The sequence below is a fragment of the Thermobia domestica genome, chromosome 8 (genome assembly GCF_964235325.1).
Source record: "Thermobia domestica chromosome 8, izTheDome1.hap1.1, whole genome shotgun sequence".
NCBI lineage: Eukaryota > Metazoa > Arthropoda > Insecta > Zygentoma > Lepismatidae > Thermobia > Thermobia domestica.
The window spans coordinates 217328234-217340691 of record NC_137461.1 but is presented as its reverse complement, the minus strand read 5'-3'; the positions used below and the strand labels follow the sequence as shown (position 1 = coordinate 217340691).

The 12458-nt window shown below is 35.2% G+C and overlaps 1 protein-coding gene across 1 annotated transcript in view; it reads right to left on the bottom strand.

The window, feature by feature from the left end:
• The window catches only part of LOC145693436 (neuroligin-3-like), a 211349-nt gene that overhangs the window by 35392 nt on the left and 163499 nt on the right, over positions 1-12458 (bottom strand). Inside the window, exon 4 of the mRNA XM_081769430.1 lies at positions 246-397. Within this exon, the coding sequence (XP_081625556.1) occupies positions 246-397 (152 nt within the window). The remainder of the gene's footprint in view (positions 1-245; positions 398-12458) is intronic.

Here is a 12458-nt window from a genome sequence, read left to right as displayed (position 1 = left end):
GTGGAAGATGCTATTTTGATCATTCGAATGCAGTTGTATTTCTTTCAGCACAGTTTCCAACATTGGGAGAAGGGAAACTTGGAAAAAAGAAGAGACAGGAAGAGTAAGAAACATATCATTGGCAGTGACGCTAGTGAAGCTTTACAAGTATAAGAACCATTTGTGTAAATTTATCTGGAGATCTGAAGAACACTCTGATGTCGCAGTAAGTCACCCGCACAACCTCTTAAAGGAAATATACGTACCCTGAGCGGGCGAAGTTGCTCCAATAAATCATGATTGCTTCGGACAGTGCAACCTCAGACTTGGTATAGTTGTGAGGAAAGTGGTTCATACTTTCCACCAATGGAGCACCAAACACATATGGCAGTTCTTCTCCATGAACCGTGCCTTTTCTCTGGAAAAGAAGAAAGAAGTAAAACATATAAATACAGAATGAAATGTAATTGTGAATGACACATATAACAATGTATTAGGATAAAGAGTCCTAAAAAGTGACACTAATAAGTATAATATCTCTCAGATGTATCTTGCATGCTAAATGAAACAGATGATTTATGAAAGTTATTATTCATGAGATAGGTCCTAATTAAGATAAGGAACGTGTAAACATTGAAAACATTGTGAATATGATATTGTCCATCATAAAATCACGTAGTGCGGAATTGAAGCAGGAAATCCTTGCAACAGGGTGAGAGTTCTTCCACTGACCCGTCATATCTCATTGAGGGTTCTCATCTCATTTTCCTTTATTTTTTCAAATGTACGTATAAACTTAATAGTAAACAAACCTCTTATTAATGAATCTACGATGAGTCATTTTTCTTAGAAAAATGAAAATTACTAATTGTCTGAAGATTTCCCGGAAACAACAAAACCAGTTTTATTTATATTGCATAAATAAAAGTTTTTTTTTCTCTAACAGCTCTACACCATAATTACTTTGCTCATTGTATTACAGAAATTGTAGATGTCTTGATGATTTTGTCGAGAATAACTAAACGAATTTTATTTACAACATACATTATTTCATTAGTGAAATTTATTTCACAGTTCTAAATTTGGAGTAATTTATTCTTAACACACATTTCAGAAATATGCTTATTGGTTGTGTGAGTGGATTGTGTTTGAACAGCATTACCAAAATCCATACAAATAAATTTATTATTAGTTCATAAATAAATGTTTCGTTATTAACCTCATACCGTGAACAAACCTTCATTGCTACCATCACCTCATCTCTCATCGCATTATTATGTATCAATTGCAAAGTCAATAAATAAATAATTCCTGATACCCACTCCTAATACTTTTTTGCTAAATTGATGTCACTGGTCCAAGAGAAGGCGTCTACACATCTATTGATGGGAATGAAACTACATTTTTAAAAAATCTGACAATGTGATATGATCCATTTCTTTCTAGAAATCCAGGAATTGTAGTTTGCATAAAAGCGATTTTCTTAGACAGAGTTTTTTTCTTTTTCATCATTTTTTAAAGAAATTTATACTTCTTTGTGTTTCGTAACAGATAGTCTTAAAGGTAGAGAAACTTTGGCGCACATCATGGCGTCAGTGTCCCAAATCGCACGTTATATGAGACACAGCAGGTCAGACTTATCGCCATTTGAAAGGTGACAATTGAAGCTATTACATAATGTGCAAAGAGGCATCATTTGGCATAACGGCTTCAGAGTGCAGCAATTTCCCTCTCTGTGTTTGACATTTCTATACATTGTAATCCATAAGATAATAATATACAAATAAAAAGCTTGAAAATAGATTGTAACCTAAGGCTCTGTTCCCTCCCCACGAGCAAAATTTGCAAAACAGTTTCGAATCCTTATAATTAGATGTAAGGTAGTTTGTCATGAAGATGAGCGAACTCTCCGAAAAGCTGTACTACATTTTACAATTTTATTTCCATATATACGCAAATGCAACTTAGGTCAGTGATAAATTTTTGCTGTGTATGGGCAAGATACGTCATCAAAAGCAACGAAGGAATAGTTCGATCTCTTTCCGGTGTCCAAAATCCTCTTCGCCGGGCACCCAATCGCAGTGAAAGTCAATTGTATTCTGAGAAATACCGAGACTGACATATGATATTCATGATATCGCGAATGACCTAAACACCACCAGCGTTAAACTATTTGGAGAAAGCTAACTATAAAAAGATCAGACTTACAGAATTCGATCGAATTTCTATTTCCGAATATCTACTGAAACGTAACACTTGCACCATTTCAGATTTTGCTAAGCAGGGAGCAAGATGCTCCAAAGTCTGTTGTAAAGCCCACAGTGACGCCAAGGAAGATGATGGTGCGTGTTTGGTGAGATTAGGAGAGTATCGTACATCACATGCTGCTGTCGGAGGATAGATCAGTAGACTAAGATAGACGAAAGACTGTACTTGCGACGATCAGCCCGAATACACTTACCAAAGAAACGGACAGAACTGGTCAACAGAAAATGTGTTGTATACCACGTTGAGAATGCCAAAATGTATACATTTTTAACTTCCTGTCAGAAATTGAGAGAAAATGGATAGGAGGTTTTATTGAATCCAACGAATAGTCTGCACATTGTATCATCATACTATCATTTCTTTCAGATGTTCTATTGTGACGAGATTAAAAATGATGTTGCAAAAATGCAAGAAGTCATCAAATTGTATACACATGCTTATATTTTCAAATTACAATAAATGTATCCCTAATTTTGACTACAAAAGGCTTAGTACTCTTAAGATAAGCAGATAACTAAATCATATCTCAAAAACTGTACAGTATGGCTATTTTTTTAATTTAAGAATGCGATGAAAAAAGATTGTGTTGAAGATTGTATACTTTTTTTTTATTTAATTCTAATGATGTATCAACAGGGGTGCCCATCCCCCCCAAAGCTGATGGCGCACTCCCCCCCAAAACTAATAATCTCTTCCCTCCTCAAAACTCAAGTCCTCTAAAAACAATTGCCCAGTGTAGCAGTAGTTTTTATAGTACTAGTAATTGTTATTTTTGTTGTTTTTATTTTCTGTAGTAGTAGTATAGAATGCTTGTAATAGTAGTAGGGGCAGTAGTAATTATAAAAATGGCATTACTTTTATTACTAGTCTTGGTAGTGTACAATACTAAATATGTTCTATAAGGATATTGAAGGGAATAAAAACTTCTACACACTGTGTATGGCACAGGTATTCTTTTTCTACAATTAGTAGTATTATTTTTCTCTTTACAAAATATTGATATAATTCCCTTGTACATGAAAAGTAAGACGCAAGTTACAAGTTATTGAGTTTGATACCAAAAGAAAATGTTATCCTCGAAATTAGCCTACAAAAAGAAGTGATATCCAACAAAAAACATTCCTGTAAAAGAGCCAAGTACGAGTGGCCTTAAAAAGAATTGAAATCACAAAAATAGGCGCCAAGTTCTGGTGGACAACAGTTACAAACACTCACTGGCTCACTTCAAATTTAGATTTGAAACTTGGCTTTGTCTGTATGGTTACCACTAGCTCACAATTATGTCAAACTACTTTATAATTTTCAACAGACAACATAGGCAAGTTTCAAATCTAAATTTGAAAGTGATTCCTTGAGTGTTTGTAACTATTGTTCACCAGAACTTGGCGCCATCCTTTCATATAGCAACTTGCGCGGTACTTCATTCATAGTTTCTAAGCAGGGGTAGGGGGATCCATTCTCGAGATTTAAAATAAAAAATCGCATCGTGTTCCAATGTTATTCTGACGACAGCGAAATTACTTATTCGGCATTAGAGTAAAATTCTTCCCCAATTTTTTTTTTTATTCTCCCCAATTTTTTTTCTCGATGGCACAACTTGCGGAATTCATCCCTCCTGTGGGCGGCCCTTCTCTCTTAAAACGAACCAACCTTTCCTTTCATACGGCTACTTGCGCGGTACTTCATTCATCGAGTATCAAAGCAGGGGGTATGGAGGTTCACCCCGGAAAATTTTTGAAAATTAGCTTCTCAAAATCGTGTTTTAATGCTATTCCGACAGTAAAATTGCTAGTTCGAAAGTAGAGTAAAATCCCCCCCAAAATTTTTCTCAATGGCGCAGCTTGCGCCATACATCCCCCCTGTGGGCGGCCCTGTATCAGTAGACTATGTATCAGTAGACTACTATAATTCTGTCAATGTAACTTTAACATAGAACTTTAAAAAAATCATACCGAAATTTTAAATTTGACACCCCACAATAATTCCTTTAGGCTGAAGGAAAGTAATGAAGCGAATATTTATCAAATAATTGGTAGTATGAGGGTGCAACACAAACGAGAAGAAACTCGAGAAAAAACACAGCACTATCATGTTCTCCACAAACTCATATGGCTTCGGATCGAACCAAAAATCTTCCAAACCAGAGATGAGTGTCCTATATACGACTGGATGAAGAAGAAGATTCAATTTGCTTAAATTTAAAGCGTATGAAAGTGAAAGATGCTTTCTACCATGTTAACGGCAAAGCTCAGCAACACGTTTGTCTTAATATGATACTGTATTTATTTTTATTTGACTCAAAGTGAAATGGGAATAATAGTTGTCCACGTACAAAATTACGGTGGAAATATTGTACTATGTGTTTAAAAGTAGGTTAGTATTACATAGGAAACACGCTTATTTAATCGAAGTTTTACTGTTTTTTTTTAAATCTACAGTCTGGTGTATTTAAATGTAATTATTTTATTTCAGAAACTTCATACATAATTAGGTGGCAATTAAAAATAGTAAACCACATGTCGAGAAGAACATTGAATGCAAATAGTTTGCTATCACACTCCTCTAAAAATGACATTTGCTTGCATGATTGCCAACCTTGAATAAATTAACCTTTCTACATGACACAACTCTGCACAAATTCAGGAAAGAAATATTTGAAATATTTTTGCTTTGAGATTTTTAAATGACATGCTTCTTAATATTATCCCATGCATTTTATGTAGGTAGGAGGCTCGGTGATATAGTGCTTGCCTCTGGTACATCCGGTGCAGGTTTCAATCCCCGGATAAGTATGATTATGGTGGAAAACATCGTATCCCGATTTTCTCGGAGTTTTCCCGTTTCCTCAGTCTCATTGCACCAATTCTTCCATTATTATTCACTTTCCTTAATCCTCCGTTTCCCTTAGCCTAAAGGACATAGCAGTGGGACGTTAAGGTGAGAGAATTTATTTCATTTCCATTTACTTTCTACAGTGTTGTTCTTCATGAAATATACACCAGTTAGCAGTCTTATAAATTAAAAATGAGTCACGGAATGTGAAAGCAAGAAACGTTTTATAAGAAAAAAATATTTAACCACTTGCTGAAAGATCTAAATGGTTCGATGTAAGATAAAATAATATTTTATGATGTGAACGTAAAGAAATTATTCCTTGAAATCCATTTGAAACACAAGAATAGTTATATCTGTCTTCAGCACATTTGAATATTTTAACACTCTAGGGACATTTCTTCAGGGTCTCGACAAGTGCTCTTCTCACCTATTCTTGGCAATAATGGAAGTAACTCAATTACCTGGTTCAGATAGTCTCCCCCAATGCTTTGCTTCTCTCCTAAGCATCCTATCACACTTCTTCCTCACAGATTTTCGTTTCTTGTTCTCGTGGGAGTCTAGTAGGTTGTCGTAGCCTTATACCAAGTGTTTCGCATCTTAAGTAGTCTTCCGGTGCTGGAAGACCAGACACTGTCTCATTTTTCTAATTTAAAAATATTGCTGGCTCCATCGTTATTAGACTAAAAAACTACACTTTTTCTCTTTGTACAGATAATTGAATAATTTAATTTACCTACTTTCCTTTTCTCTTAAAAAACGAAAAAAAAAGATTTTACTTAATTTCTGTTAATTTCTAAAAGCATTATTCTGTTAGATGTATTATATGAACGTGGAAAGTGATCGCTGATGAGAAGAGAAAAGCGGAGAGAGATGGTATTTGGAATTAAAGTTTTGACCTGCAACATAGTATAAGGTAAATCTATAACGATAAGATTATTTAAATATGTATATGTCAGAAATAATAATGTTAATCTTCGGTACATCGTTTTTATCAGTATACTATTTCTTCTGTAATGTGTCGTATAAACCTCAAACGAGCAATATCTTTTCTTGTGTAATCCATCCAACAATGCAATAAATACTTTTCTTCACATCCTTATTTTGGGCTTACGAAAATGATCGAAGTCACGTGAGCTCCTGCATGGCTAAGTGGTTAGCGTACGCGCCTTTGGGATGGGAGAGACGGGTTCGTTTCCCGGCGAGAGCTCATGTGGTTCAGATTCCATGTTAATCAGTAGGTCCCGTTTCATATAGCCTCACTGCTGAAAGAGAAGTCAAACTCAAAATTAACTCAACTCAAAGTCACGATCACTGCGTTATCGTTCCCGGCAGGAAACAATTTTTTACAAGCAGCACACAAAGTTCAGATCATAGCGACGAAGGCTGACATAGTTGACTCAGGCTAGCCTTTTGAAAGTTGCTCAGGAAGATGAATGCGATAGTCGAAATAAGAAAATACGTGAGCGCAAACAAAACAGAAGAACGCAGTATACGAACAATTTAGTAACACATATTCAGTAACTTATAAACAATGACGGCAAAGAAACAAATATTACTATTATGGTAGGAGTTTAGTAATTTATTCACTACTTAATAAATTTGCAATTTTGGTTTTAATAGTAATTGGCGCTTTTATATCTAAGGAAAATATGAAGCAGAAACATTGCTGCATGTTTCTTGCGTTATGCAATCAAATGCAAAAGAAGAAATTGCACGAATCACAATTTTCCACCAAGTATTTTAGCATACAAAGTTTGAAACTTCACGTACGTTATTGGCTTTGAGAAAATATTTTACACAAAATGGCAGGTTAATAAAGTTGATAATTTAGAAAGATATATCAATTATGAATGTTACAATATCTACAGACACAGAATGTAATATTCATTATGAAGTCAACACATCTAAAATACAAGAAACACATTACTCGTACGGTCAACGTTCGTGGAGTGGATAATAGAGGAGGGAGAAAAATATGAAAAGAGCCGAGAAGAAGATAGAAAGAAAATAAAACAGAGTCTTAGCAAGACTGACAACAGCACTGAAGTTGGAATAGTTTGACATAAGACATCAAAATTCAACTTTACAATAACTTACAAACAACACCTGTGAGTTAGATTCGAATGTTTAAATTCGAGCTCTACGATGTTCTGCTGTCTACCACAAATTCTTAACTAAGAAGATTAGTACACATTGTGGAATCAATGAGCATTTAGAAGTTAATTTCTAGAAAGGAAGGGAAAACATGGCTCGAATAATCTGGGATTATTTCTTGAGTAAAGACAATTTAATGTCAGTGTCAAAACATACCTTTTACTACTTCGGCTATCTAAAATGTTTAACGTTATGTAGAATGTTCATAAGTTATAGTAAAGTTATTTAAAATAAAACGAATACACTTTGCTATTGGTAAAAATAAATTATAAGTGACTAACATTCTTGCCTGAAGCGCAAAGAAAAATAAAGTACGAAAACTTTATCAATCTATCTTATGATATCGAACAGCCAGTTACTGAGCATAATTACAAAACATGCCTTTTTCTCGACTATGGAAAATTTTGGTATGATATCTGGCTATTATTCCTGACAGATTACTAAGATAATCATATTTTTAAAACTCAATAACTAAGAGTGAGAAAGGGTTAAACGTTGTTTGTATATGTATGTTGGAACGTTGATTACAAACAGCGCAATCAACGGTATGGTGTATTTTCCGTAAGAGACTAAAATATAAACTTAATTTGCTTCAGAAGCATTATGATGTCAGCAAAAATAATCAACATATTTCATAATTTCAATATCATCTTTACTAATGAAGCAATCCTACACATTTGTGAAAAAGCAAGTCGGTATACTGTTTATATCTAGCTTGCTTAAAAGTCAAAGAAGAAGTGGGAGATTTATATAGGTTAAATAAATCTCTTTCATTTCAAACGAGAAGTTATGAGAGCTGTTTCGAGTGAGTAGGAGGTGTCATGTGGGTTTCTTTCTCGAAAAGGCGTTTTTCTAACAGCATTTACATCGATGTACGAGCTTCTCAAACGTAAAGTATGTTGCAGACAGGGGCGGATCCCGGGGGAACGATCGGGGCGATCTCCACCCCCGAAAAGGAAACTTTCTTATTTTATATATAAATAAATCTCATCCCAGAGTTTGAAGCTCTTAAAAGTAGTTTTAATTAGCAGTATTACAACCAACCGCCCCTCCCCCAGAAGTCCGTCCTGGATCCGCCCGTAGTTGCAGACCAATTTCTGAAAGCCAATGTATAGTAGTTAAAATGGCAGCTTTTATTTTGTGATTCGTTCTAAACTTTCATGAGCGTAATAACAAAGCTCAAAATTGAAGGATGCAAAATCTGAGTTGTATGGAAGGTAATCTAGAAAAAATACTGAACTTTCTCTAAAGATTCCATAATCTGATGTACCACATGTGGCTCAACATTATTCTGCAGGAGAAAAAATTCTTCATGAAACAGTTCAAGTCTATTTTGCGAATTGCTCCTTTCCAGTGTGGTTGCAAACATTAGCATAATCATATTCGGTTTGATTACCTTAAACCAAATACTGCAGTACTATTTCACGGATATTGTAAAACACAACCAGCACACTTCCTATGAGGAACAAGAAACCTGAAATTTTAGGGGTGGCGATGGGTAGCTGTGTTTTCATATGCTGGACTGCTGCTTTGATTTGAGATTATAATGTATGTCCAGGGCTCGTCAGTGACAATTACTCTGCCTTAAATTGAGGATTAGTTTCACTCGTTTAAGAAATAACTGGCAACACTGAACGCTACAGAGCTTCTGTTCTTCACTCAGCGAACGTTGAATTCATCTGCACAATCACAAGACTTGTTCAAGTATTCCCTAATAGTTTCCAAACATTTTCATGTAACCTCGCATAACAAATATGTTAGGTGGTTTCCATAACTCCAAAGGTGTTCTGAGAAATAACCAGAAAAGTGCATATATTTTGACCTCCTCCGCCAATCCCACTCGAGCCGAAACAATACAGGCTTCGATACACGATTTCATCGAATTAGTTCTAGAAGCGACAGCCCTATTAGCGACAAGAACTGTTATCTGTTCTATGAAAGACCGATTCATATACACTGAGGTGATGGAAGATGATATGATTCCCTCTCGCAAAATATGTTTGCCTCTGGCGTTATTAGCGTCCGAACGACCTTGTTATGAAAATATGTACGTGCCATTGATACTGTTCGTCAAATATATTTTCTCTCTACCGTGAGTGCAAATAAAACTTATCTTAATTTTTAATTAGATTTGACATAAAGTGCATCAAATTAACTTAAAGAGAGAACAGGGATATTTCCATGAAAAGTATATTCCATGTAATAATTTATTGAAAATCCGATTGTAATACCCCTTTTGTACTGAATTTAATTCAAATCTAATTACTCACTAAGCAAAGCAATATGTTTTATTTTGAAAAACTTAAACGTGTAACAGTTTTGGCTACTATCTACATGAGAAAAACATGATCAACCGTGGATATGATTTCGTTACGAAACTCTCATTGTTCTTTTCAGTTAAAAGTACGCTTTATAGGTTTAGACAAACTGTACAAGGTTTAACAGCAAATCCAAAGAACTTACAAGATACTTATATTCCAGAAGCTGTTACTAAAATGAGTGACGGTTCAAGTTACCTTCTCTTTGATCACGACACCGGGGATAGAATTTTAGCTTTTGCTACGATGAGAGGAAGGGAGGCTATGTCGATGGGAATCACGTTTCTCATGGATGGGACATTTAAAAGCTGTAGCAAGCTATTTTTACAAATTTACTGATTCATCTAGATGTATGTGGCACAATGCAGGAGACCAATATCATATCTGCAGTGTATGTTCTTTTACCCAGTACGAGGAAAGAAATCTACAGTAAATTGTTTGAGCTTTTGGGTACTTCTGTACCTTTATGGAAACCGAAGTCCGTGATAATGGACTTCGAAGCAGGACCTGTTTGAAGCTTGAGGGCAATATTTCCGACAGTTGATGTCAATGGTTGTAATAAGAGGAGTAGCTAGAGAGGGCAAGTGGGACGGTTGCCCCAGGCGCTGATAGCAAGAGGGCACCGAACGAGGAAGAACAAAGATGTTGGAAATGAGTAAGCGATGTGTCTCCCCTAAAAAAATGTATTGGTGCCTTATTAAATCAATATTGTCGATTTGCAAAAAAATAGACTTGTTAAAGATTTTGTTCCTCTCTTGTTAGCAACTCAAAGTTTCAATAATTTTTTTTATTTATTACTTAAAGAAAGTTGTTTTAAATGCTTTGTTAATGACGATGTGATATACCATACAAGCTGCCGAGTAATGGCTTATAGTATACGCAAAAACGTTTCCAAAACCAGAAACAGTCGAACTCTGAAATACGTGTTCGGCACTTTAATGGTGGTGAATTGATTTTAGTTTATCCCCCTTTTCCATCCAATCGGATTGTTACAATGGTGGAGTAAAGGTGAAGGAGTGAAAATGAGAGTGGCGAGGAGACTAAAGAAACTGTTGCTTGTGCGGAAATATTAAAATTGAACATAATCGAGGGAAATAACATTTTCGAACTTGAAGCAGTTGTAGAATAGGGCCTTAAGGGGTCAGAACTTAACCCAACGATTTCGTCTCTTTCACAGACTGACCAAAACCAGTGACTTTTCTAGAAACTCCATTAAAATATGAATTGCTTCCAATTTGAGGGAATTTACTAGGATCATTTCCCCACCAACTACTTGTATCGCCACGATATTTTTTTGCGCATATGTATCTAGTTGTGTGATATATTTATCTACATACATACATAAAAAACATATACATACATTATATACAGTATAAACCTTTGTGTTTGTGTGTTAGTATAATTTAATATGGTAATAATATGTAACCTTGAATTCAGAATTTTAATTCATTTATAAATTAAGTAATTACTGAAATTTCAAACATGCGTAGTAGCCAAACTATATTTTGGATTTTAAATACAAACATTGAACATATTTTTCAGCTCCATCGATCAATATTGAGAAACTCGAAAAGAGCGTTCCTTTGAATTTTCGTTCCATTTCACAAAATATTTTTAAGGTAAAAGAATCGAAATTACATAGCTATTTGTGTGGTCACGTACAGAATAAAGTTACAAAAGTTTACAATTATTATTGGAAATTAATTCTGTCAATAATTTCGAACGTTTTAAAAGCACATAGTTACTAATGTATTGAAATTTTATTTCTTATGGATAGTATGAAACGTTGTAAATAGTTGTAAATTTGCATAACTGTTCTTCAAGTGGATATGTATACAACCAAAGGTTAAACATCTTAAAAACAGCTCTTATTTGTAAAATAATACGTAATGATCGCTTTTGGCTATTGCAATTGTCTGTCCAAGCAGATTTATAAAATTCAGTGTATCATAACGACAAAAACTGTTTCTCTTATATGTTAAAAAAAAGGAAAAAGGAAGAAAAACTTGCTAAGGTGAGTGTAGGGGCCAAATTCTACTTTACTCTGGGCGCCGAGATCTCTTGCTACGGCTCTGGTTGTAATTACCATTTTAAACAATTCGTTTGGAGGAAAGTGCAGGATATCGGTTTAGTAAGGGATTACAAGGAGGGCGCTGACCTCATATCAGACTTCATATAAGGATGTGTGATGCTTTGGTATATTTGCCACCTGCACATGTTGATGATGTTTTTTTTTTTTTTTCAATAAGGGTCTCCTAGGAATGATAAGAATGATAATGAAGCGGAGGTTCTGGAATCATAGGTTTAATGCTTTGCTAGAAAAACCACATCCTAACCTCATACATCTAATAACTGCTCTGAGGAACGAAGTTCAGCAAAACGATCTTTTGTATGATAGAAGGATCCTGAATTTGGAGGGGAAAAGAAGAGAAAAGACATACGTAATGTTAGACCACAGAATATCTTCCATTCTTGATGAATACGAGCGCATACTGGATGTGAGAAGTGTTTGCGGTATTTGTATATGTTCAAAAGCTCCAGTAATATTTTGTCCGTGTATATGTGATAATTTTGACAGAAACGGTCAGAATATGTTAATGAGTTTTACTGGGAAAACTATGTGTGTATATATTCTATAATTTTGACAAAGACTGCTTGACATAGTTTTCTAAGGCCTCTTTCACATTATCCGGCGATTTGCCGGATCCAGTTCCGGCTGTTTGCCGGATCCGGTTTCGGCCCCTTTCATATTATCCGGCGTTTTGCCGTGGATGAAAAATATGCGAGCAGGGTTGCTGTGCAACTAAAGAAACAAAACTCTGTGACTCTTGTCGTGTTGTGGGGCCAGCCAAAGTTTAGGGAGCCTGGCCCCCCTAGTCCCCCGTGGATACGGGCCTGTTTGTC